The sequence below is a fragment of the Vidua macroura genome, chromosome 28 (assembly GCF_024509145.1).
Source record: "Vidua macroura isolate BioBank_ID:100142 chromosome 28, ASM2450914v1, whole genome shotgun sequence".
NCBI lineage: Eukaryota > Metazoa > Chordata > Aves > Passeriformes > Viduidae > Vidua > Vidua macroura.
This window is the reverse complement of record NC_071598.1, coordinates 810,453-836,018: the sequence shown is the minus strand read 5'-3', so window position 1 is coordinate 836,018 and position 25,566 is coordinate 810,453. Positions and strand designations below refer to the sequence as shown.

Sequence of the window (25,566 nt, the reverse complement as noted above, 5' to 3'; positions counted from 1 at the left end):
TCCTGGGGCAGCGTCATTCCATGGTGCAGGACAGACCCAGGCAGGGAAAATTCTGCTCAGTGGAAAAAACGGGAAGGAAAAAAAAAAAAAAAAAGACGGAAATACGTGGGACACCTCATTGTCTCTTTCACCAGCAGGATGATGCCGGTGTCCAGGGCTCTGGGGCCCCACAGCTGATCCCCGGTGCCAAGGTGGGAGGTCTGTGGGGGGCACAGTCCTTGTCCCTGCCTGGGTGCCCGGGCCGGGAGCTCTGCGGGCCCCGGGCTCTTGTGCTCCCGACCGCGAGCACACGTGGGAGCAGCCCGGGGTGGGAGCTGAGCTGCTCTCCGCTCCCCGGCGCCCACTGCCACGGCGGGCTGTATTTATTTGGAGAGAGGAGTAAATTTCTCTTCCCCTCCAGGAACTGTTGGTCCTGGAGAGAAACCGCATTCCCAGCGTCGTCTTGTCGTCCTTCCATGACCCTTTTCCTCCGCTCCCTGGCACGGGGTCCTGCCGACTTCATTGCCGGCTTTTGATCCCTTTTGATTCGGCGCTGCAGCGAGCCGTGGCCTCGGAGAAGCCGAGCCCCGGGCGGCCGAGAGGGCTGGAGTCAGGCGGGAGGCAGCGGGGACGTGGGAGGGGGGAGCGGGAAGAAAAATATTGAACTTGGTGAGAAAAGCAGTGAAGCAAACAGGGAAGCCGAGGGGGACGAGTGTTAACTGCAGAGCGCAGGCTGGGAGGGCACAGGGCAGCGTGACCACGGAGTGAACTGAGAGTTTGTGCCGGGAGCAGCTCCGGGCGCGGGGTCCCGGGGTCCCACAGGCAGTGGGACAGCACAGAACTCCCAGAAAACTCACACAAAGATCTGCGGGTCCCACGTGTGTGTCACCAGCCCCGACACGGCGCCCTGTGCTTGTCACAGCCGGAATGTCGCAGCGAGGCACCGCAGGGTGGCCGCACGGACCGCGTGGGCTCCGACCCGCGCAGGGCTCCGGCTCGGCCCCGGAGTGGGAGCGGCCGGAGCCCTCCGGGGCTGGCGTGGGACCTGGCGACCGTCGCTCTCGGTCCTGCGGGACCCCACGGGGCTCGGGCTGCTGCCCGCGGGGGTCCCGCTCTGCTCCGCGCGGATTCCCCGCTCCTCCACGCCGGTGCCGTCGGGGGGGCCGAGCCGCTGCCCTCGGCGGGGCCGGGGCGGGCCGGGGCGGGCCGGGGGAGGCGCCAGGGCCGGCGGCGGAGCGCGGCGAGCGGGGGAGGCGGCGCCGCCGGAGCCGCCCCGGGGAGCGGGGCGGCGGCGGGCGCGGAGCCGGAGCCCGTAGCCGTGGCCCGGGGCCGGGGCCATGCGGCGGGCGGCGGCGCTGGTGCTGCTGGCGGCGGCGCTGAGCGGCCCCGGGGCCGGAGCGCGGAGCTGCCCCGCGCTCAGCCTGGGCTGCAAGTGCGCGGCCGAGCGGGCCAAGGCGGGCGGCGGCCCCGGCGCGCCCCGGCGGAGGGTGGTCTGCAGCGGCGGGGGGCTCCCCGCGCCGCCCGAGCCGCGCCTGCTGCCCGAGGGCACCGTCACGCTGTGAGTACCGCGAGCGGCAGCGTCCCGGGCTTCGCACCCGGCCCCGGGCATCCCCCCCCTGCCCCCGGCATCTCCCCCCGGGCATCTCCCTCCTGCCCCCGGCATTGCCCCGGCCGCGCTGCCGCCCCACGCCCGCCGCCCCGGCGCACCCTGAGCGGGACGAGAGCCCACGCGTGGGTCGCGCTGAGCCCTCTCCGTGCTGGAGCTGCGCGGCGGGGACTCGGGAACCGGGGACGCGGGGCTGGGCGTGAAGCCCCGCGGGGTCCGGAGCGCAGTGAAGTTACTTTTTCCTCTCAGCAAGCGACTCTGCGCCCGCGAAAGCGTCGCTCGGTGCTGCCTAGCGTGGTTTAAATCGCGTTAAAGGGGCGTCGAGGCTCTGGGCTGCCGGGGGGACCCCGCTGTCCCCACGGCGCGGCGACAGAGCGGGGCTGGTGTGGACGTGAGGTGGAAGTCCAGGAAACGAGCTCCTTCTCCTGCTTCCCTCCGCAGCGTTTCTGCGTGCTGGGGAACATGTTTTTGTTTGAAAGTGACTGCTGTCCCTGGAAATATTTACTGAGAGGCCATCAGGAGCGGTTAATGGGTTTGGCGTTTGTGCAGAGGTTCTGACGCTGCTGCTTGATCCGTAAAGGCTCCTCTTCCTCGCGGCCCCCGTGCCGGGGGTTGGGGTTCGGCCGGAGCTGGCAGCCGTGTGCTGCTCGCTGCAGGGTTTATTTATAACTCCAGAGGAGATGTTTGAATTAAAATCTGGGTTGGAGGCTGGGCTGGCAGCTCTGCAGCTGGGGGGAGCGTGGCTTTCCCCCGGAGCGTTGTCCGGGCAGGGTGGCCGTGCTGCCTGCCCGTGGCCACGGCTCCCACCTTGCCCTCCTGGGACTGCCCGGGGTGGCTGGGACGCTGCAGAGGTTGGGCTTGGGGGCTGCCTCGTCCTGTCTGCTCTCACATGCCCGAACCCGTGGGCCGTGTTGCTCTGGTTTCTCGGGTGCTGCTTGCTGCTTTGGGGTGAGGGTGGCAGCGAAGGTGACCCCGCTGGCACCACTGTCCCCATGTGCAGTGTGGCCATGAGCGCGCCGGCGCTACGGGGTGGTGCCGTGAGCAGGGCCTGAGTGCAACGGCCACGCTAAAAGCATAAATTGTCCCAGAACAGCAGCACTGATGGGTGTCTTGGGCTTCCCTCGGTGGGGGGACACTGGGGGGCCTCAGGCAGGTGACAGCTGGGCTCTCCATCGCACTCGTGAGCTTTGCTCTTCACGTCTCTCCTCTTACGGCCGTTCCTTGTGTGTCAGCCCCTCGCAAGCACTCATGGGGACGTTCGGTCCTTTGTCAGTTTGGGAAAAGCGTCCCAGGCCTGCTCCAGGGCCCTCCCCAGCTGTTCCCAGCGAGGCAGGGGGTTGTGCTGCCTGTGCTGAGGGCTCCCTTGGAGGGGCCGGGATGACCGTGCAGAAGCATTAGGGCATTACACGATCCCACTAAAACGTGACATGAAACCTACAGGCGTAGGCAGAAACCTACAAATATGCGGTGACCCTGGCTCTGCTCTCGTGCAGTAAACATGATTTATTCCAAACCCTTTCCAGATGGAACAATCAAAACCAGAGGCTCCGACTTTGGGAGCGTCTCCTGGAGTCACTGGGGTGCGGGCAGGGAGTGGAGGGGCCCAGGCATGTGGCAAGGGCTGCACGTGCCTTGGGGACATCCTGCTGGGGACAGCCAAACCTTGAATTCCGTGGGTGAGCTGGGCGTGAGCAGGGCTCCTACACGTGCCCCAGGGTGCCAGCTCCAGTCTGTCCCTCAGGGTGCCAGGTCCAGTCTGTCCCCCAGGGTGCTCAGGTCCCCTCTGTCCCCCAGGGTGCTCAGCACTGCTGTTGCCCCTGCTGCAGGAAATGTGTTTGGGGCAGTGACACTTCAAAGCAGAGCCGTGTTCCAGCGCCCATCCGGTCCAGCCTGGAATCAGGAGTGCCGGAGTGCTCAGCACGGGGGAGGCTCTTCCCAGCAGCCGCCAGGCGGGAGGGACGCTGGCCCGGCCGCAGCTCCAGCTGTCCAGGCTGGGGACAGGCGGGCGGCCAGAGAAGCTTCAGTGGCTGCAGGAGGTCTGTCACCCCGTGGGTCCCTCATCCCGCCTCCCATTTGGCTTTTCCCACACTCTCGCTTTATTTTTCTTTAATTATCAGCCTGCACTGAGGAATCCTGCGCTGCAGCTGCTGCGCATTCACCCCCCGCGCCTGAGAAACGCGCGCTGGCATCGCCCTGGACGGGCAGGGCAGGGGTGGGGGACCAAGGACAAGGGGTGGGGGGTGCCTGTGGCCCCAGGGACCTGTCCTGCAGCCGCTGCTGGGCTCGGCACGGCCCCAGTGTCCCAGGGACAGGGAGTGTCTGCTGAGCAGAACTGTGGCTCCTCTCCCCTCGCCCCCTCGCAGGGATCTCCAGGGAAGGCTGTGGGTCTGGGGAAGGGGGTGATGCCCACACATCCCCCACAGCCCCAGCAGAGGTTTCCCGGCGTGTGCTCCCCAGCACCCACCCCAGTTTATAGCCAGGTCGTTCCTGTGCCCGGCTCCCTGCGGGGAGGAAGGAGGGGTGCCAGCCTCGGCGCACTGGGCTGTCACCCCGCTCTGACCCGTGGCCCCAGAGGGGTCACCTGGCTGCGCTGGCAGGGCTGGCACCAGTGCAGCCTGGGGCACAGCGTGGCCCCAGCCCCACATCCTGCTCCAGTTAGGACCGGGGGATTTGGCACCTCTCGGGGCCGTCCCTGCAGCGTGGCCGTGAGGTGCCGGGGTGCTGCAGACAGGGATTAACGAGGCTTTAATCCCCCCCAGCTGACCCCTGTGCTAATCGCCCCATGGAAAAAGCGCCACATCCCTAACGAGGGCTGGAGAGGCTGGGCCAGCCCCGCTGTCACACGGGCGGGAGCCCAAACCTCTTCCAGATGTGGAATCCCAGCACAGGCCTCATTTATGTGCACAGCTTGATTGCACTGAAATTACAGATTGTCTGCAGGGAATAGAGGGCTTTGACTTATGACCAATTTCCAGTTCTACTTGAACTCCCTGCTCCAAGGCTGCTCTATCCTGGGCCCTGCAGATGATTTCTTTCTCAAGCCTTCTTCAGCTTTTTATTTGTTGTTTATTGGGCTGCAGCTCCATCAGGTTTGGGTTTTCCAGGGCTGTAGGTCGTGGTGCTGCCCGGTGCGTCGGAGCATCCCGGCCCAGGCTGGCTCGGGAGGCTTCGCCCTCTCTCCAGGGCTTATTTTTCCTGTGCTAACAAAAGCCGAAGGTTGGAACAATAATTTTCACCATCCAAAATAGCCCGGCGTGACGTGAGGCTGGAGGAAACGCCCGGGCACGGCGCAGGGAGGGGAAGAGCCCCCGAGCACCCAAACAAAGCAGGGAGGGGGGATCCCCCAAGATGTGGGGTGCAAGGTTCCTTCTGGGAGCTGTGGGGTCCTTGCTGGAGTGTGGGCTCCCCCCAGGGATGTTGTGAGCCCCTCTGGCATGCTGCAGAATCCCCCTGGGGCTCCGTGGGGTCCCTCTAGGTTGCTGCGTGCCCCCGCTGCGATCCTGCCGCCCCCAGAGCCTTTCTCATTGCCAGAGCCTTCAGCACCTCTCAGCAGCCCCGGGGCCCCTCTTTTCCCTTCCCGAAATCCCTGTGCAGAGCAGCGAGCCGTGCTCGGGGCGCAGCCTGCGCCGTATCTGCTCCCGGCATATGCTTTGAATTAATGCACTCGGAGAGCAGAGCCGGGCCGGTCCCCGCCCCCAGCGCGGCCCCCCAGGAACGCCGCTGCCTCCCCTGCCCGGGCTGGGGAGCCACCGTCTCCCCGCGTCCTTTTTTGGTTGGGTCCAGAGGAAGTTTATTGTTTCAGCAGCCCAGTTTCTGGAGCTGTTATTTATCCAAGTGGATTCCAGCACGCTTGAAAAAACAATCTTGTTTTTTTTCACTTTTGGCTCCTCTTTTTGAGATGAAAAAAAAAAAGAGGAGGAGAAGAAGAAGAAGAAGAAGAAGAAGGGATCTGTATCTCTCTGCCGGCAGCCTCGAGGGCTCCAAGCCCGCGCAGCCCCTTCCAGGCTGGATCCCCGGGATGGGAGGATGCTCCCTGGGGCTCCCCCCTCCGCCATCCCCACCGCGCATCCCCCATCGTTTCCGTTTGACTCCATGCTCCAGTCCTTAATCCCCGCATTGTCCAGAGGGACTTTTCCAGCCGCCGCTCAATTAGCCGATTATTGTCCCCGTGGCGGGGCTGTCCCGGCAGGAGCCCCCCGCCCGCCCCCGCCCGCGGGGCCGGAGGGTCCCGGGCTCCGGGCAGGGTGAGGGAGCCGCTCCCGAAGGAGGCGGGAGGGTTCTGGAGCGCACCGAGGCCTGGGGGTGCGAGGGATCCCCAGCCCTCCCTCCCTCCCCCCCTGGGCCGGGGGTTGCTCCTGCTGAGCTGAGGGGTCCCAGCCTGAGCTGGGAGATGAGCAACAGCTCCAAAGGCCACGGCTCTGTTTCCACGGCCTGCCGAGCCTGTGGATGGGTGGGATGGGGGGGCACCGGCCCCCCTCTGCACCCCCAGACCTCGGGGAGCGTGTGGGAAACCACTGCAAGCCCTGCCTGGATCTCGCAGCCCAGCGGCGGCAGCTTGGCCTCGGTGAGCCGGGGGCAGTGGTCGGCTTACAGCCCTGCAGCCCCTTCCCCCAGCTGATCCCTCCTCCCAGGGCAGCTCGCAGGGTTTGGAAGGCACTGGGGGGCTCTGGGTCTGTCCCTACAGCTGGGCCTCCAGCGTGGCTCAGGGGCTGCTGGCCCGCGACCCCCCGGGGGCCTCGTGGGCTCACTGATCCCATTGTATTTTGGGGGTTCTCAGCTAATATCCTGTGAGGGGACAGTGCCAAGGACCCACACGTGGCTCTGCTGCCTGTGGACATGTGGGAATGGAAAGTGCCATGGAGCCCGATGAGAACTTCCTGGGGAAAAAAAAACCAAAAAATCCCTAAAAAACCCAAACAGAAAACAATTTGGAACATAATCTCCATGAAACTAGAGAAAACAAAACAAACCCGTGTTGGAGGATGTGGGTTGTAACTGGGGAGTGCGACCCAGATGGCTTCTGTAGGACAGGGAAGAAAAGAGCCAGGATCCCGACGCAGGAAAAGCTTTACTGAGGGGGGGTGGAATTTGGGGCAAACTGTCACTGTCAGCACAACACTTTTGTGCCGAGCCCTCCTTTTAGTCAAGGATCTCTTCTCCTTGAGAAAGGACAGACGTGGGCAGCTCCTGCAGCTCAGGGTGCCCTGAGCCGTGCGGGGGTCCCGGCCTTTTCCTGGGGGTGCCTTTGCCCCGGCCGGGTGGCCCCGGCTCGGGCGGCAGATCCCAGGTGCAGCCGATGCCGCTGGAAGTCAGGAGCGCCGCCTTTGCAGGCGGGAGCTGTGGCGCTGTGGCAGAGGCGCAGAGGTCCCGGGGCTCTGAGCGAGCCTCCCCGGGGCTCGGCCGAGGGCCGGGAGCCGGCGGGGTGCGGCTCTGGGCTCCGCTTCTGCCACCACGCCGGGGCTCCGCATCCCCCGGCACAGCCCGTGCCTTCGGTTGTGAAATCTCCTGCCGCTGGAATTAAAACCTCTTGGAGCCCTCGGGGACAGCCCGGCCTTGAGCAACAGCCCCCACCGATGCCGCGGCGGGGAATTGGGGCGCGCCACGGGCTGCCGGGGCCGTGCCAGGAGCGATGGAAACATCCCTGGAAGCTGTCCCCTGCTCTGGGAAGGGTCCTGGGCTGAGATGGGGCGAGGCGAGCCCCGGCAAAGAGTGCTCCCGGCGGGGAGGAGAGGGCCAGGCATGGCCCTGGCCGTGGCAGCTCCGGCCGCCGGCGTGTGGAAGCAATTTGCAGCCGTCGGGGCCGCCGGACGTTTCCGCTCCCCGCCGGCCGGGTCCAGGGCCCCGCGGACGCGCCGGTGCCCGGTGGCGGCTCCTCATTAGCACAGGATGCGGGGGCTGCGCTGCCAGACCCCGGCCCTTCCCTCCCACCCAGCCTGCGGGGGGCTGCGGGTCCCGGTCCCGGTCCTGCCCCGAGCCGAGCGCGGCGGCGGCTCCGCGGGCAGCGCGTCCGGCGGGGCCGGGCGGCAGCACAGAGCGGCCATTCAGCCCGGCCGCCGGGCCCGCCCGTGTGTAAACAGCCCCGGCCCGGCCCTCAATGAGCCCTTTTTCCAGCGGCTCCCCCGGCCAGGCCTCCAGGATGCCCTCCCGGCCCGGCTGCCGCCTGCCCCCGCTCCGTCTCTGGGTCGCTTTGCCGGCGCCGGCGTCGCCGGTGCCCGCCCGGGAGTTCCGGAGAGGCAACGCTGGTCCCCGAGAGCGGGGTCTGGCTCTGCTAATTGCGCTAAGGAGCTTTAATGAGCTCGTGGCTGAATCGCCGGGTGCTGGTGCCCTCCGTCCACTCCCATCACCCCGCAAGGGGCCCTTTGGTCAGCAAAGCTGTTTATTTTGGGGTTAAATCTCACTGCTGGGAGGCTCCTGGGATAGCCACAATGACCATCAGGAGCTGGGGGACCCCCTTCCGGCTGCAGGCCCTTGGGGTGCCCCCTTGGTGCTGGGCTGGGGGTCACCTCCTGCACGAGTAGCTCCTCGCACCAAGGCGATGCCCCAGGAGCCAGCACGGGGATCCCAGGGCAGCCAGCCCGTGTGGTCCGAGGCACGAGCACCACGCAGAGCATCCCCGCACGGCTCCTGCATCCCCGCACGGCTCCTGCATCCCCGCACGGCTCCTGCATCCCCGCACGGCTCCTGCATCCCCGCACGGCCGTTGCATTCCCTGTTCCCACCTGGCCATGCAAGCCTGCCCCTGGAGGGGACACCTCCGTGGCCACCACCGCAGGGGCACAGCCGGGGCCGTGGCCGCTTGTGGGGGTCTGTCTGTCTGTCTGTCTGTCTCTCTGTCCTTCCTCCCCAGCAGCTCCTGGGCCACCAGGGCACGGCTGGGGGGCTGTGGCAGGTGGGCTAACGGGGCTGCCCCTCTCCCTCTGCTCTTCCCGCAGGCTGCTGAGCAACAACAAGATCACGGTGCTGGAGAACGGCTCCTTCTTCGGGCTGCGGGCTCTGGAGAAGCTGTGAGTGGGGCTCGGGCAGGAGGGCGGGGGCAGCGGAGTGCAGGCTGGGCTTCCACGGTGGGTGGTAGCGCCATCACTCGCGTTCTGCCCCTGATGTGCTGCAGCAGGAGCAGCACTGCAGCGCAGAATTTGCCACTGGCACCCCCGGGCATGCCGGGGACCCCGGGAGCTGCAGTGGGGCGGGAGGCGCCGGGGGGGCCCCTCCGTGAGGGCCGGTATGAAAAGAGACATTGTCCCCCCGAACAAAGTCAACTTTCTTATCTCTCCATGAAAGGCATCTCTATGGAGGGAGCTGCGGGAAGGGGAGATTTATGGCCCCCATATGGGTTTGATCTGTAGGTATGCAGGCGCGGGGACCGGCACTGAGGGTGTTTTGTTCCCGCCGCGGCCCTGCGAGGGTCTCGCGCATTCCTGCGCTCTGCGGGCTCCCGTGGAAACCCCCACGGGCCGGCTTTTGGGGTGAGGGAAAAGCACTCACCGTGGGGACAGCATCCCACGTAGCAGAGTCCTCCCCAGCAGGGGTCAGGGTGCGGGGCCACCTCCTGCTCCGGGCACCGCACCCTCGTGAGCGGGAGGGATCGCGGGACACGGGAAGGAGCAGCCGGGGGGGCGATGACCCTGCAGCCCGCCGTGTGCCCGGGGATCCCCTAAAGGTCGCCATATCCTGGGAGAGCAGCTGCCCCAGGGCACCTCCTGCTCACCACGGGGTCAGAGGGGGCCTGGGGCGGGTGGGCAGCGCTCCCCCGCCCCGGCCGGCCGCATCGCGCTGCGCCGCGCCTGATCGCCCTCGACAGGAGCCAGAATTGTTCCCATCGGGTCGCTCTGGGGCCGTGGCGCAGACGTGCCCCGTGGAGAGCCTGTGCTGGCGTGGCGGGGACACCGTGGGGGCTGCGGGGCCCCTCGCTTCCCAGCCCGGGGCTGGCAAGGCCCCCGCCCACCCTGGCAGCCGCCGTGGGGGCTTTGGGGTCCCAGCACAGTGGGGAGAGCCCATTCCCTGGATGTCAGGGGTGCCCCCAAGGACCACCTCCCCCCTGCCTTGGCATCTGCAGTGATTTGTAGCGGCGTAATGAGATTAATGAGTCTGAGCGGGGACGGTATGCGGCGGCGGCTCATTAGCAGAGCCCCGCTTGGGAACGGCCCTGGGGGGATGCGAGGGGGCTCGGTGGGTGACAGCAGGGACGGGGATGGACTCTGTCCGTCCGTCCGTCTGTCTGCTGGGCTGCAGTGGGTGCACAGGGAGTTGTGGGCTCACCCCAGCGTGCTCGGGGCAGTGAATCAGGATGGCTCGGGTCCTTGGGGCCGGAGTTTGCTGCAGTGGGGGTCTCTGTGCCCTCGCGGTGATTGGGGTCCCCATGCACAGGTGGTGCTGGGGTGTCCCCGCGCACACGTGGCACTGAGCCACTGCTGGCTCTCGTGCCACTGGCTGGGGGAGGAGGGGGCTCGGGACCGCAGGAAATGCAAAGGCAAACGCGCAGAGCAGGGAAAAGAGGAGCCTTATCGGAAATCAGCAGCAGCAGCCCCGGCCCGGCCCGCGGCAGGAAGCGCCTGAGTGAGGAAGGCTGCCAGGCTGGCTGCAAGCCCCTGGGGCCCAGCACGGTCCCCGGAGGGTCCCGTCCCCGGCTGGTGGGCCCTGCAGCACCCAGACCCGCCAGACCTGACCAGGGGCCTCAGGTTTTGTCACCGGATGTGTTTTGGCTGGCAGGGTGTGCTGGGGGTGCTCTGGGGTCGGAGTCCCAGCTGGACGGGGGGCCGGCAGCGGTGGTCGCCCTGGGCACGGGCTTTTGTGGGCTGTTTGTGGCAAGGGGACTCCTGTTGGTGCAGGCGGCGGTGCAGGTGAGCGGAGCTGTTCCTTCAGCACCAGCGCTCACCTGTGCACACCTGCCCGCACACCTGTCTGCCCTGCCGGCCGCGGCAGCTGCCGGGACGTGCGTCTGTCCGTCAGCAGCGCCGGGAGCGGCAGGCGTGCTGGGCAGAGCTGTTGCATCAGCCCGGAGGGCCGGGATGACGCCGGCCGCGTTTCCTCTCGCCGAGGGGCCCCTCTCGTCTCGCCGGCGGGACTCCCCCCTCGCATCCCGGGTCTGCTGGAAGGGGTCGCGCCGCTCCCCATCCCGGCCGCTGGTCTGTGGCCCTCCAGCAGGGCTGTGGCTCACGGGGTGTCCCCAGGGCCGCAGGCAGAGCAGCGGGAGACCCAGCGAGGAGCTCCGCGGAGACTGCTATAAATAAACACGGATCCATATGGATCCCATTTCCTCTCCCGGACAGCGCCGGTGCTCAGCAGAAGCTGCCGCGGGTCCCAGGGGCTGGCCAGAGCGGCCGATGCCACCAGTGCTCCCCTCTCTGCCGGCAGCCGCCCCGCGAGGTGTGCGCCAGGCGAGCCCCTGATTAGATGTGCGCCCGCAATCAAGCTAATTGCTCAAAGGAGCTGTCCGGGGCCGTGCTCTTATCCCGCACGCAGGAGATAACCCGCCGGGATACGGCTGCTCCGGAAGCAATGCGGGGCCGGTGCCAGCAGCCTGCGGGGACGCTCGATGCTCCGCAGGGCACCCAGGGCGTGCCCAGGGGCTGGCATCCCCCCGGGGGCAGGGTGTGCGCCTTCCCTGCATCCCCCGGAGAGATAACGGGAGAGAAATGGGATGGAAAACTGCTCACGAGGCCCCCGCAGGGAGCGGGCAGCGCCTGGGGGGGCCAAGGAAGGGGATGGGGGCGGGGGTGGAAGGGTGTGCTCGTGCCCCCGGTGCTGCGTCTCCTGGAGATGGGGCTCCCCCAGCACACCCCCAGAGCTGCGCCTGTCTCCCCGCAGGGACCTGAAGAACAACCTGATCAGCACCGTGCAGCCAGGCGCCTTCCTCGGCCTCCCCGAGCTGAAGCGGCTGTAAGTGCCGGTGCAGGCCCTCAGACCACCCTGGGGGCAACAGCGGGGACAGTGGGGCATCCCCAGCCCTGATGGCCCCTCCACTCACCTCGCAGGGACCTCTCCAACAACCGCATCGGCTGCCTGAGCGCCAGCGTCTTCCAGGGCCTCCCCAACCTCCTCCGGCTGTAAGTGGCTCCCTGGGGACACCCTGGCCAGCCCTGTCCCCTTCTCCTGAGAGCGAGGGGGTGTGCAGGCACATCAAGGGGCCTGGGAGTGTCCCCTCTCCCAGCAGCTTCCTGGCCACCTCCATGCCATCCTTCTCTCCTGTCCCGCAGGAACATGTCCGGAAACATCTTCTCCAGCCTCCCGCCCGGTGTTTTTGATGAGCTCCCCTCCCTGAAAGTCGTGTGAGTTGGTGCCCGGGGGTTTCAGCGCCCGGGGGGGGCCCTGCCGAGGGTCTCAGGGCCGGCGGGTGCCCCAGGCCCGCGGGTGCCCCGTGACACCATCCCTTGCAGGGACTTTGGCACCGAGTACCTGACGTGCGACTGCAACCTGCGCTGGGTGCTGCGCTGGGCCCGCGAGCGGCCGGCGCAGATCTCGGAGCGGACGGCGTGCGCCTTCCCCCGGCAGCTGCGCGGCGTGGCCCTGCGAGGGGCGCGGGACGGGCAGCTCCGCTGCGGTGAGCCGGGGCCGGGGCGGGGGCGGCGGCGGCGGCGGCGGCGCGGGCTCACCTGTGTCCCCCGCAGCGGGAGCCCCGGAGCTGCACACCCACCACCTCATCCCGTCGCTGCGCCAGGTGGTTTTCCAGGGCGACCGGCTGCCCTTCCAGTGCACGGCCACGTACCTGGACAACAGCACCCAGATCCGGTGGTTCCACAACCGCGAGCCCGTGCAGGAGGATAAGCAGACGGGCGTCATCGTGGAGGAGAGTCTCATCCACGACTGCACCTTCATCACCAGGTCAGGGATGGGAATGGGGGTGGGATCGGGACTGGGATGGAGATGGAATTGGGATTGAGATGGGGACAGAGACAGGGATGGGGATGGGGACGACCACTCGTGGCCACAGGGCTCACAGCTGTGTGGGTACCAAGTGCCGTGGGTGGGCTACCGAGAGTGGGCACCTTTGGTGCTTCGTGGCCTGCATCCCCCTGTCCGCAAGCCTGGGGGATCGCCGTGAGGCAGCCCCGCCGTGCCAGCCCCTCTCCTGTGCCCGCAGCGAGCTCATCCTCTCCAACATCCACGTCTCCGCCAACGGCGAGTGGGAATGCGCCGTCTCCACCTCCCAGGGCAACGTCAGCAAGAAGGTGGAGATCGTGGTGCTGGAGACCTCTGCATCCTACTGCCCTGCCGAGCGGGTCACCAACAACCGCGGGGACTTCAGGTGGGGGCCGCGGCGGCGCAGGTGCCGCGGCAGGGGGGGGGACACACGTGGCCGTGCCACACGGAGAGCGAGCGGTGCGTGCGGGGGCCTCTGCTCGCCGCAGGTGACCGCGCGTCTGGTAGCGATTAACGGCACGGCTTTTGAAGGGCTTCCCGTGCCGGCGGCGCAGCCTGGCTCCAGCAGCAGAGGTGTTGGAATTTCTCTGGCACGAGACGAAAGGCTCCGGGCGCCCGCCGTAACCCCGGCGGGGCCCTTACGGAATATAAATTACTGGCACCGTCAATGTGGCTTAAATTAGCGGTGCCCCCCCCCACTGCCCGCTGCTTCCCCCCACGCGGCCGGAGCCGAGTGGGATACGGGGCTGGAGACGGTGGGGGCTTTTGGGGGAGCTCCACGGCAGCCTCCCCAGAGCCCAGCGGCGGCAGCGGCTTTTGGGGGAGCTCCACGGCAGCCTCCCCAGAGCCCAGCGGCGGCAGCGGCTTGCAGAGGGGGCCGCGGTGCCCGCGGGTGGAGCTGCACAGGGGCCGCACGGGGGGAGCAGGCTCGGGGCGGGGCTGCCCCGGGGTCACGGTGTGCCGGTGCCCGCAGGTGGCCCCGCACCCTGGCAGGGATCACGGCCTACCAGCCCTGCCTGCAGCACCCGTTCGCCGCGGGGCCGGCGGGCGTGGGCTCGGCGGGCGAGAAGCAGGCGTGGCGGCGCTGCGACCGCACCGGGCGCTGGGAGGACGGCGACTACTCCCACTGCCTCTACACCAACGACATCACCCGCGTGCTCTACACCTTCGTGCTGGTGAGTGGGGGGCCCGGGGGCTCGGCTGGGCCGGAGGGGGCCCAGCCAGTGACCGTGGCCCCGCCGTGGCCGTGCCGCCCTGCAGATGCCCATCAATGCCTCCAACGCCCTGACCCTGGCTCACCAGCTCCGCGTCTACACGGCCGAGGCAGCCAACTTCTCGGACATGGTTGATGTCCTCTACGTGGCCCAGATGATAGAGAAGTTTATCGGCTACGTGGACCAGATCAAGCAGGTAACGAGCGCTGCAGGTGTCCCCTGCCTGCCCCAGTGCAGCCTGGTGTTTTTGGGGCAGAAAAGCATGAATTGGGGTGTTTCCTCGGGGGACGGCGGTAGCTCTTTGCAGAGCTGCTTGCTGTCCCCAGCTGACAGACGTGATCGTGGAGATGGCCAGCAACATCATGCTGGTGGACGACCACATCCTGTGGATGTCCCAGAAGGAGGAGAAGGCCTGCACCAGCATCGTGCGCTCCCTGGAGAGGATCGCGGCCCACACGCTGGGCAGCAACTCCCAGCACATGGCAGTGGTGAGGGGGAGCACGGGCTGGGGCTGGATTCGGGGAGGAGGGCAGGGTGGGCTGCTGGGTGGGGTCTCTGGCCATGCCAGGGGGCTCTGTGCCCGTGCCAGGGCTGATGATCCCTCCGTGGTGCTGGCAGAACTCTCGTAACATCGCCTTCGAGGCGTACATGGTGAAGCCCGAGAGCTACGTGGGGCTGAGCTGCGTGGCGTTCCAGCGGTGGGACGGGACCCCCCCAGGACGGCCCCCCCCGGCCGAGCGGGGGGCCGAGCCCACGCCCGACCAGCAGCTCAGGCTCCGCTGCACCACGGGGCGGCCCAACATCTCCCTGACCAGCTTCCAAATCAAGGTAGGGGAACGCCGGGGGTCGGGGGGCTGGGGTCGGCCCCCGCTCACCAGTGACCGTGCGCCCGCAGAACAGCATCGCCCTGGCCTCCATCCAGCTGCCGCCCAGCCTGTTCGCCAGCCCCGCCCCAGCCCCGCCGGGGGCCGACTGCAAGCTCCAGCTGCTGGTCTTCCGTAATGGGAAACTCTTCTGCAGCACCGGGAACTCCTCCCGCCTCGCCGACGACGGCAAACGCCGCAGCGTGGCCACCCCAGTCATCTACGCCGGGACCTGTAAGGGCAGCATGGTGGGGTGCTTGGGGGGCCCCGTGGGGCTCCCTGGGGCATTGTGCTGGTGCTCCCGCAGCGCAGAGCCGTCCCTGGGCTCGTCATGGGGAGGTGGCAATGTGCCTAAGGGATGTGCAGGGTCCCCTGTGCCCAGCCCCTCTGGGGGTGCAGGTGGAGGGGTGTCACTTGTCCTGCTGACCCGGTTTCTCTATGGCTGCAGATGGCTGTGGAGTGGGGAACCTGTCAGAGCCGGTGGCTGTGTCCCTGCGACACCCCGGGGAGGGCACGGACCCCGTGGCTGCCTACTGGAACTTCGAGGTGCTGGGGGGCATGGGGGGCTGGAGCGCCGAGGGGTGCCAGCTGGCCGCCCGCGAGCCCAACGTCACCTCCCTGCACTGCCGGCACCTCAGCAACGTGGCCGTGCTCATGGTAGGCGTGGGGCGAGCAGCAGGGCGGGAGCGTTGCCAGGGCGGGGAGCGTGGGGGCTGCAGGAGGGTGGTGGGGCGGGCCAGGGGCACAGGGCCGCTGCTCTGGGGTGTGACGGGCTGCGCTGTGCCGTGCAGGAGCTCAGCGGGTTCCCCAGCGAGGCGCAAGGCGCTGTGGAGGTGCTGCACCCGGCCATGTACACCTGCACGGCCGTGCTGCTGCTCTGCCTCTTCACCACCATCATCACCTACATCGTCCACCACGGGTGAGGGAGCATCCAGCGCCTGTGCTGCTGCTCTGGGGGCTGGGCTGGGCTGGGCTGGGCTGGGCTGGGTGTCTCCGTGGGCAGCGGGAGGAGCTCCCCAGGTGCCAAGGGCCAGGAGAAGGTGTACGGGCATGGCCACGGCATGACGTGGCCCTTTAGGACAGGGGTTCTCAGGAGAGTGAGGAAGCACATTCTCAGGGAATGTGCTGCCCGGCGAGTGGCCCTGGGTCCTGGTCCTTTGCCCGTGTGCAGGAAGGTACCTGTACATCTCCTCCGGCCACGCTCCAGGCTCTTGGTGCCTCCCCCAGGTGCAGGATTTGTGCCAAAGGGAGCCGTGGCTCTCTCGGGGCCGGGCAGGAGCTCACAGGTGCCCGCTGTGCTCTTGCTCTTGCAGCACCATCCTCATCCCGCGGGAGGGCTGGCACATGCTGCTGAACCTCTGCTTCCACATCGCCATGACGGCCGCCGTCTTCGCGGGAGGCATCACCCTCACCGGCTACCGGGCCGTGTGCCAGGCCGTGGGTACCGGGCAGTGCCCAGCACCGCGGGGAGCTGCAGGACGGGCACCGGGGGGCTGCAGCATCCCCTCCCCAACCGCGGCCTCCTCCCGCAGGTCGGCATCATCTTGCACTACTCGTCCCTCTCCACGCTGCTCTGGATGGCGGTGAAAGCCCGAGTGCTCTACAAGGAGCTGACCTGGAAGGCGCCACAGCAGCCGGACAGGGACACGTCCCAGGCAGCCCCCAGACCCATGCTGCGGTACGGACCCCCCTTCCCCCTGGCCCGGCCCCGCGGGGGCACCTCCGGGAGCTGGGGCGGGACTTGCTCCTCTGGACAAGCCCACCCCGTGCTCTCCCGCGGGCTCCGGGTGTCCGGTGACACTTCCCCTCCCCCGCAGGTTCTACCTGATCGCCGGCGGGATCCCCCTCATCATCTGTGGGATCACAGCAGCTGTCAACATCCAAAACTACCACGACAACAACCCCTAGTAAGTGTCCTTGCTCGACCCTTCCTCCCTCCCACGGGGTGGCCTCTCTCTGCTGGGGCAGGGGAACTGGTGGCACTGGGAATCTGCAGAAGTTTGGGAAAAGGTCAGTGAGTTTTTTCCTGAGAGTTATCCACATACTGGGAAAAAGTCGCCAGCACAGCTCCACAGAGCCCTGCCATCAGGGCAGAGGGGCCGAGCAGCCCCTCAGAGCCCCTCTCCTCCCGCACAGCTGCTGGCTGGTGTGGCGGCCCAGCCTGGGCGCTTTCTACGTCCCCGTGGCTTTCATCCTGCTCGTCACCTGGATTTATTTCCTCTGTGCCGGGCTCAGCCTCCAGTGCCGACCCTCGCACCAGAAAGACATCCCGGAGCCGCTGGAGCCAGCGCCGCGGCTGGGGGGCACCAGTGACCTCCTGACAGACTCGGGGTCCATCTCGGTGACGCTGAACTCGGGGCCGCCCTGCCCCGAGGGGGACGGTGTCTACTCTCTGCGGGTGCAGTTCTGGGCGCTGGTGGCCACCCACGCCCTGTACGTGGCCCTGTGGACGTTCGGCGCCATGGCCGTGTCCCAGCGCTGGTACCTGAGCATCGTCTTCAGCTGCCTCTACGGCGTCACCGCCGTGGCGCTGGGGCTCTTCATCTTCGTCCATCACTGCCTGCGGCGCCGGGACGTGCTCAGCTCCTGGTTCTCCTGCTGCCCGTCGTACCGGAACGCGCTGCCCATGCAGGCCTACGTGCACCCCGGGCTGGGGCCGGAGGACGGCTCGCAGGTCTTCATCGGCTGCGAGCCAGAGGCCGCTCGCTCCGGCGCCTCCTCCTCCTCCTCGCCCAGCAGCGCCGGCTCTGCCGGGGGCCGCTGCAAGCTCACCAACCTGCAGGTAGCCCAGAGCCAGGTGGAATCCCGCCCGGCGCCCTGCCCGGAGCCGGACGCTGCCGACGGGAAGCCCGTCAGGCACACCAGCAACCTCCACGGCCGCAGGAGCCACCGGGGCAGAACTAAGCCGTGCCGGGACGGGAAGCACCACCGCTTGAAAATGCTGCGGGGCCCCTCGGAGCACCCGTCCAGCGAGAGCGGGAGCCTCCACAACAGCCACTCCGAGAGCTACCCCAGCGGCAGGACCAGCCCGGCCAGCGGCGGCCGCGCGGGGCCGCGGGTGCCGCAGGACGGGGACGCGGTCCCCAGCCCCTCGGAGGGCAGCGACGGCGGGCGGCGGGTGCCCGACTTCGCCGAGGCTCGCCGGAGGAGCGGCAGCCGGGACAACCTGCGGCCGGGCGGCAGCGCCGAGAGGGAGGCGAAGCGCCGCTCCTACCCCCTCAACGTGGGCAGCCACAACGGCGGCCTCAAGGGCAGCAAGTACGACATCAACCTGGCCAGCGCCGACAGCGTGGCCGGCATGAAGACCGGCCTCTGGAAGAGCGAAACCACCGTGTGAAGGTGGGGAAGGACCGACGGCCGCGGCGTTTCCCCTGCGGGAGCCGCGGCCGGAGCTGCTCGGGGCACGGCGGGGGCAGCGCTGCGGCGATCACCTCGTGCACTAGCAGGGATGGGCGGCACAGCCGGGGGCTCCGGCACAGCCGGGGGCTCCGGTCCCCCCGGGCACAGCACGATCCCGGGCCCACCCATCTCCCCGAGGAGGCTCCGAGCTTCCCGCCGCGGTGCCGGCGGCTCCAGGCAGTCCTCGCCCGCCAGCGGCCGGAATTGCAGCCGTGCTTTAATCACTCCTGCATGTCACTTGAGACTGATCCTAAATGCTATTTTATATTCTACAGAGGAAATGTCTATTTTTCAAAGCTATATTATTGAATGTATATATGTATAGACAGAGCCGTAGGTGACGCGAGGGCCCCGCTCCCGCCCCTGGGCCGGGGCCCGCCCGTGCCACGACTGCAATATTCCCGCCGAGGGACCACTCCAAGTGCCCTTCACGTCCAGGCAGCGCAGCCCCAGCCCGAGCACACTGCTTCGGGAGAGCAGCTGCTCCCCCTGCAGCGTTCCTGGCTGTGCCAGCCCTGGGCGCGGCGCGGTGCCAAAGCCATATTGCAAAGCCAAGCACAAGGTAAGAGGAGCCTCAGCTCCAAGGTGAGGTGATTGATTGTCTGCACTGCTTTAATGCCAGACACTAAAATAACGGCCAGAAAAGGCTCCAGACACTAAAACCACAGCCAGGAAATGCTCCCAGGCCCTCAGAGGCTCAAGCCGTGCAATGGGGTGGGCTGGCAGACGTGTGCTGCTGCCAGGACTGACCCTCTGTGCCAAAGCACCAAAGAACCAAGATGTGGGAGAGGCCCAGAGCAGCTCTGTGTCCTTAATCCAGGCTTCAAGCTCAGAAAATACCTAGGTTTGCTCCTAAGAAGGCAGAGACCGTTCTGGGGAGCAGGGACCATTCCTGGGAAGGCAAGGGAACGATGCCAAGGAATTAGGGACCTTCCTCAGACCGTCAAAGGGCCGGAACCTGGATAAGCACTTATTGTTCCCACTGAAAAACAAACGTCCCCTTTTTCCTAGCACACACAGGTAAAACAGCCAGGCTGCAGAGAGGCTGCAGCACAGCAGAGGAGGAAGGTGGGAGCCTGGTGCCTCCCCTGCCCTTTCCAGCCTCCCCTGCCTCAGTTTCCCCCGCCTGCAAATGAGTTAAATAACGTAGCTACCTCCGAGGGGTCGTGGGGCTGGCAGGGCCACAAGCCAGGGGAGGGAAAAGCACTTAGTGGGGATTGGTCTCACCTGGGATCCACTCACCCCATGGGGCTGGGGAACCCCTGGGCTTAACCTGCCACTCCCTGCCTGCCTCGGCTTCTCTGCCCAGTTAAATGTTGAAATATTTCATTGTCCCTGGTATTTAACACAGCTTAAACCCTTAAGCTGCAGCTCCCGCAGCCTCCCCAGCCTGGCTGACACCCCGTGGTTCTATTGCTTGCTGCATTGTGACAGTATTAGAGAAAAAGCTTTGTATTCTTAATTACACTTTGTTTTGTCTGTTTACAAGCGAATGACATATCAACAGAGCTTCCTGCAATATCTGGGGGGAGGGAGGGAAATATGCCAAAGAAATGTCTTTAAAGGGGTCTTTTTGCATTTTTATATGAATAGAATTTTTCTAGCAGATATGTTTTGTTTAATATATTAAAGATATGCCAACCTGCCAAGATCTACTGTGATTTCTCTCGGACTGCATGTTCAAATACAGCCTGGCCTGCAGTGTTTTGACCCTCACAAAGTCATTCTGCTGAAGAATGAGAAGTCCAAGGTGAGGCTGCCCTGGAAAACTTGGCACCTGCACTTTTATTTACTTTTAACAGAAACGTAACACGACCTGAAGCAGTCACTCCATAAAAAGCCCATTTTGGTCCAGCACATTAAGGAGGACCCAGCCTGCCCCTTCCCCACAGCCTCATTCCCTGGGCGACTGTCCCTGCAGCACAACCACTCTGTCCCTGGTGGGCTCCACGCTTCTGGTCCCAAAACCGTCCCTCTGGGCCACGGCCACCCTCAGGGCCAGGCCTTGGCCTTCCTGAAGGCCCGGATCTCCTCGGGGCTCCGCAGGTACTGCTCGATCTCGCTGTCCGAGATGGGCTCGTCGCCCGTGAGGGCCACGGCCGGAGCGCTCGGAGCTGCCGGCCGCGGCCTCTTCCTGGGGTGGATGAGGCAGGGAGGGAGCAGCGGCCTCAGGCTGCCCCCACGCTGCTGCTTCCCTGCCCAGGGACAGCCCTGCCGCTGTGCCACCGCAGGAGAGCTGGGGGGGGCCTGCCCTGGGCACCCCTGGCCTGGGGAGCCCTTATCCAGGGAGTCCTTATCTGGGGAGCCTGGGCTCACAGAGTCCTTGCCTGGGCAGCCCTGGCTCGGGGAGTCCTGGCCTGGGGAGTCCTTATCCAGGGAGCCTGGGCTGACAGAGTCCTGGCCTGGGCACCCCTGGCTCCCAGAGCCCTGGCCTGGGCACCCCTGGCCTGGGGAGTCTTTATTCACAGAGTCCTTATCCAGGGAGCCCTGGCTCACAGACTCCTTATCCAGGGAGCCCTGGCTCCCAGAGCCCTGGCCTGGGCAGCCCTGGCTCCCAGAGCCCTTGTCCAGGGAGCCCTGGCTCCCAGAGTCTTGGCCAGGGCAGCCCTGGCTCCCAGAGCCCTTATCCAGGGAGCCCTGGTTCCCAGAGCCCCTGTCCAGGGAGCCCTGGCTCCCAGAGCCCTTATCCAGGGAGCCCTGGCTCCCAGAGCCCTTGTCCAGGGAGCCCTGGCTCCCAGAGCCCTTGTCCAGGGAGCCCTGGCTCCCAGAGCCCCTGTCCAGGGAGCCCTGGCTCCCAGAGCCCCTGTCCAGGGAGCCCTGGCTCCCAGAGCCCTTGTCCAGGGAGCCCTGGCTCCCAGAGCCCTTGTCCAGGGAGCCCTGGCTCCCAGAGCCCTGGCCCGGGGCCGTGTCCTGCTGGCCCTGCCCGTCCTGCTGGCTGAAGGCGCGTTTGAGCAGGAGCAGCCGGTGCTGCAGCAGGTCCCCGATGTGCTTCACCACCGTTCTCTTGTCCAAGCGGAAGCCGCGCAGCCAGGAGAGCTGGGAGGCCATTCCCAGCAGGATCTCCAGCAGCTCCCTGAGCCTGAGGTGGGCCGGGGGGGGCAGGTCCACCCCCGCCAGGCGGCAGAACCGCGCCAAGGGGCAGCAGAGGCGCGGGCCGGGCCGCAGCGACTGCCAGGCCAGGAACGCCGCGGCCGTGACCACGGGCACGGGGTGCCGGCCGGTCACCAGCCACGTCTCGCTGGCCAGCTCCACTATGGCCATGGTCCGGGCCAGCAGCTGCTCCTTGTCCTCCAGGAAGGGCGCGGGGACGCTGGCCGTGGGCTGCACCAGCCGGAAGCTGCGGGGGCGAAGGGGCCACGGTCAGGGGGAGCCTCGGGGACAAACACACCCTGCTCCTGCCGTGGCCGCTGCTCGAGGACACCAGCAGCAGTTTCTTTGTGGAAAGGGTTCTCAGGCACTGGAATTGCTGCCAGGGAGGGGGTGGAGTCCCCATCCCTGGAGGTGGCACTCCGTGCTCTGGGCTGGGTGACAAGGTGGGCACCGGGCACGGCTTGGACTCGACGGCCTCAGAGATTCTTTCCAGCCTCAGAGATCTGGGACCCCATGGTGCCTCCCTGAGCACCTCTGTGCCCTCTCCCAACTGAGGAGAACGGGGCAGGATGAGAATCAGAGCCCAGGGGTGACAAGGGAGGGCCAAAAGCCAGCCCAGCCCCAGCGCACACCGGTGTCACAGCTCAGCCCACGGCCACACCCCAGCCTCTCCGCCCAGCCAGCACAAACGAGGGCTCCAAGGGGCGGGCAGGGCCCCCTCACCTGTTCAGGTGCGTTGTCACCAGGTCTGCCAGGCTCAGGGCGGGCACCGAGAGCCCCAGCTCCCTCTGCAGGCTCAGGAAGACGCTGGCGAAGAGCTCCTGCCTGGCGTAGAGCAGGGAGCACACGGTGCCCATGGTCAGGGGCCAGCGGTGCTGGCGGCACGCCACGAACACGCAGCAGCCCCCCAGCAGCTCCTTCTTCTCCAGGCTGACCAGGTGGAAGGCGGGGAGCTGCAGAGCCCTCTGGAAGTAGGACACGGCCGTGTCCTCGAACACGGCCGGGAGCTGCAGCACCTTGCAGAGGTCCTGGACCCGCCGGATCCCTGCGGGAGCAGACGCGGAGCGAGGAATTCCAGCGCTCTAAAGCCCCTCCCAGTCCCGCAGGGCAGGCAGGCACCGGCCCCGCCCTCCCCCGGCTCAGCTCCGGCCCTTTCGGGCACTTTTCCACCACTAGGAGCAGGTGAAACAAACTGGAGCGGCGGGCAGGGAGGACGGGGTGTGCAGGAGCTGCTCTTACCTCGCTGCAGGCAGCGGCTCAGCTGCTCCTTCTGGCCGGTGCTCTGGGAATAGGCGACCTCTGGAAAACAGGGGCGGGCCAGTCAGTCCTGCGGGGAATCCAGGGACACAGACGTGCCCACAGAACCGGACTGCAACAATCAGAACTGTCTGAGGGCGCTGAGTTAGAGCAGCACAGGTAAAAGGGAGCTCTTGGCTCTCCTCTGAGCCGGGGATTCCCTCCAGACAGAGGCAGGCACCGGCCTCGGGGCTGCTCCGCTGCACTTAAAGCTCTCCTAAGAGATTTCAAAGATATTTTAATCGTCTCTTTTGAGAATAAGGGATCCCCCAGTTTAAATGTCAAGCTCATCACCGGCTCCAAGCCAGACCCGGCCGGGAAGCGCTGCGGGTGTGCCCTGGATGGAAAACCCCGCCGGTACCGGGGGGGACGGAGGGAGGGAGGGGAGCGGCCGGTGTGACCCGAGAGTGCCCGGCACGGCCCCGCGGGCACTCCGAGACACAGCTCGGGGAGCGCTTCGCTTCTCGGACCGCCTCGGAGAGGCCCAAACGAGCTGCGGACCGTCGGCCCTGCACCCGCCCCCCGAGCGCGGACGCTCCCGGTGCCGGTGCCGTACCCCGCAGATGCTCCTCGTCGGTGTAGGTGGTGGTGAGGAGCCCCTCGGACAGGACGCAGCCGCAGGCGGCGCAGACCAGCTGCTGCTGCGCGTAGTGCGCGTCCTCCACCAGCGACCCCGACCCGCACTCGGGGCACCGGCCCCGCGCCGCCATCGCCGCCGCCGCCGCGCTGGGGGAGCGCTGGGGCGGGCGCACCGCCAACAGCCAATAGCGGCGCCGCCCGCCCCGAGCCCACCAATAGCGGCGCCGCCCGCGGTCCGTCCCGACGCCCGCCCGGCCGAGGCGCCGCCGCTGCACGCTGCGTTCCGCCCCCGCCAGTTCCGCCGGGGGTGCCCGGTGGGGGCGGCGGCGGCCCCGGGACCGCGGGGGGAGCGGCGCCTCCGAGGGTGACACCGAGGGGACAACACGTCCTGTTCGGCGGGGAGCCGCACAGCAGCGCGGCTCGGAGGCCCAGGGGCCCTGACGGCCTCCCCCCTCCTGCCATCCCCGCCGCAGCGTGAGGCCTGCGCTGCCGTGAGGGCCCGGCCGCCCCCCGCGGTCTCTGCTGGTGCTTCAGAGAAACGCGCGGCTCTGCAGATGCGGACGAGCCCGTCCGGCAGGCTTCCCCACGCCGCGAGGTGTTCAGCAGGAAGCTCCGCGCGGGTGGCGGCAGGGCTGGCACTGCCCCGAGCAGGATGGGCAGAGAGGCACAAGGAGGGGACGAGGCCCCCCTGAAACTGCTCGTGCGGAACAAAGACACGGTGCTCAGAGCACTGGGTTTCAGGTGGCTTTATTTTAGTGTTCCGTACAACCAAAAGGCGTTTAAAAACAAACAGTACCTGGGCTAAAAGCAGAGAGTACAAACAGGGAGTGTGCACTGGATCCTTCAGTAATAAACTGTATATTTGATTCTTAAGGCCCTTGAGGATGTAAAATGCCAGGCCCCTGACACCAGAGGAAGGCTTTAACGAGCGCTGCCGATAAAAACGAGGCACCAGGGCTGCGCCTGGTTTTTGGGGCTGAGCACGTCGAGGACTGGGACCCGCCGTGCCCCCAGGCCTGGGTCTGCTCGGGGAGGGGAGCCCGGGGCAGGAGGCTCAGCTCGGGCTCCAGCCAGCTCAGGCTGGAGCTGGCACAGAAAGGCTGCCAGGGCAGGCTGTGCCAGCCGTTAAGGCCTCATCTCCGCTAGGAGCGTAACGTCGTTTATTTTGTGAACAATGGTATTATTTATTGCTTTGGTTCTGTGCAGGTCACTCTTCCCAGTGGAGAAGAAGTCTAAAATACAAGTTTATCAGTGAGGTACGGGATCCTGTGTCCAGAGATCCACGGAGGCACGAGGAGGAAACAAATCAATCCTTCATCTTCCTCAGGCGAGAAGGCAGCAGCGGCTCCAGCGAGGCCGGGCAGCACCTCTCGGAATGAAACCACCACCAAGGCTGCCTTCACTCCGAGCAGAGGGCACAGCAGGAAGGGGAGAGCGCCCTCGCTGCTCAGAGAACACTACAATGAGATAAAAGTACCTCAAGTCTTGCACGACTCGGCTCCTAAGGCTTGCCGGAGGTCAGGCTGCCCATGAGGGACAGCTCCAGACTTTTTAGTAGCAAAAAGGGATAAACAGCAATAAAAAATGCCATTAACAGCATTTCTTGGATTTTTTCCAATGAATGTTTACATCTCTGTGCACATCTATCAAACTGCTCCTCACCACAAAACACAGCATTTGAGATCTCCAGTGGTTTGTGACACTGTAAGCAGGCTGCTCACAGGGTGAGTCCATCCAGCTGCTCCAGTCCCTCAGTAAAGTGCTTTCCTGGAGAGAAATGGAGTTAGAAACCCACCCCTGGGCCAGGAGTGACCCGATAACCCAAGGATTTCCAAAGGTAGGAGTGCTTATTCCCACAGAATTCGGGCTGGGAAGCTTTAAGCTTTGGTCCTTTGCAGGGCTCTGTTGGTTCTCCAGCTTCCCTCTAAGCCTTTCATGGACTCTCCCTGCCCTGGTAGCTCCCAGGGGTCCCCAAAGGCATCTGCTGCTTTGGTCTGTGCCCAGAGCTCAGCAAACTGCTCGGTTTGCAGCGGGGGAAGCTGTGCTGGCTGCTCCCCCAGCCTGAGGGCATGGGGAGAACACCCCTGAGCCCCCCGGGAGCCCCAGGAGCTCGGGAGCACCCTCAGCCACTCAAGGCTTTCCTCCCAGGGGCAGCAGCAGGGAGCCTGAGACAGCAGGAAGCACTGCAAGGCTCCTCACCTTGCAGGGGCCCTCAAGGTGAGCCCCAGCTCCAAACCCCGGAGGATTTCTGTTTCCTCCATGCAGTGTGAAAGGGAAACGGTCACAGAGCTCCCACAGGGCACAAGGTGTGAGAGCAGAGCACGGGGCACAGCCAGGGCAGCCTCTGCCTGCTCTGAACAACCTCCAGAGCAGGAATTTAAGACACTAAGAGAAAAGCTTCTGATTTACAATGTACCTTTGGCCTGAATTCATTGGTGCCATTCCTATGGTAGAAACGTACCGTGAACCTCAATGTCTCCTACTCCAAAAAAACCTGTCAACTTTCCCTTGAAGGACTCCTGGGAATGTCCACTCGATGAGATGAACTGAGATTTGGTCAGCTTATGGTCAACTTTCAGGGCATTAATTCCTTTTAAATTACAGCCCAGCTCTGAAGCTGGGCCATCTTTGGACTTCTCCAGCATAATTAATTATTATTTTAAAAACAATCAAATCCTCAAGC

The 25,566-nt window shown here is 66.0% G+C and overlaps 2 protein-coding genes across 4 annotated transcripts; one reads left to right on the top strand and one right to left on the bottom strand.

Moving 5' to 3' along the window:
- The first annotated feature begins 1,316 nt into the window (after positions 1-1,316).
- Positions 1,317-19,567, top strand: ADGRA2 (adhesion G protein-coupled receptor A2). Its single transcript, XM_054000836.1, has 19 exons — positions 1,317-1,537; positions 8,518-8,589; positions 11,390-11,461; positions 11,557-11,628; positions 11,779-11,850; positions 11,959-12,122; positions 12,190-12,403; positions 12,663-12,827; positions 13,416-13,617; positions 13,703-13,852; positions 13,983-14,144; positions 14,275-14,484; positions 14,552-14,753; positions 14,968-15,176; positions 15,311-15,438; positions 15,833-15,956; positions 16,052-16,197; positions 16,337-16,426; positions 16,656-19,567. The coding sequence occupies exons 1-19, from the start codon at positions 1,317-1,319 to the stop codon at positions 17,854-17,856; spliced, it is 3,876 nt and encodes a 1,291-aa protein (XP_053856811.1). The 3' UTR covers positions 17,857-19,567.
- Positions 19,568-19,684: 117 nt separating this feature from the next.
- On the bottom strand, positions 19,685-23,034 carry BRF2 (BRF2 RNA polymerase III transcription initiation factor subunit). 3 transcript variants are annotated; one of them, XM_054000851.1, is made up of 5 exons: positions 22,861-23,034; positions 22,248-22,307; positions 21,732-22,053; positions 20,276-21,255; positions 19,685-20,185 (listed from the first exon to the last, which is right to left on the bottom strand). In XM_054000851.1, the coding sequence occupies exons 1-5, from the start codon at positions 23,012-23,014 to the stop codon at positions 19,911-19,913; spliced, it is 1,791 nt and encodes a 596-aa protein (XP_053856826.1). In that variant the 5' UTR covers positions 23,015-23,034; the 3' UTR covers positions 19,685-19,910. The 3 variants fall into 3 exon arrangements, with proteins under 3 accessions (XP_053856826.1, XP_053856824.1, XP_053856823.1); XM_054000849.1 differs by having other exon boundaries at positions 19,685-20,320; positions 20,351-21,255; XM_054000848.1 differs by having other exon boundaries at positions 19,685-21,255.
- Positions 23,035-25,566: the final 2,532 nt, after the last annotated feature.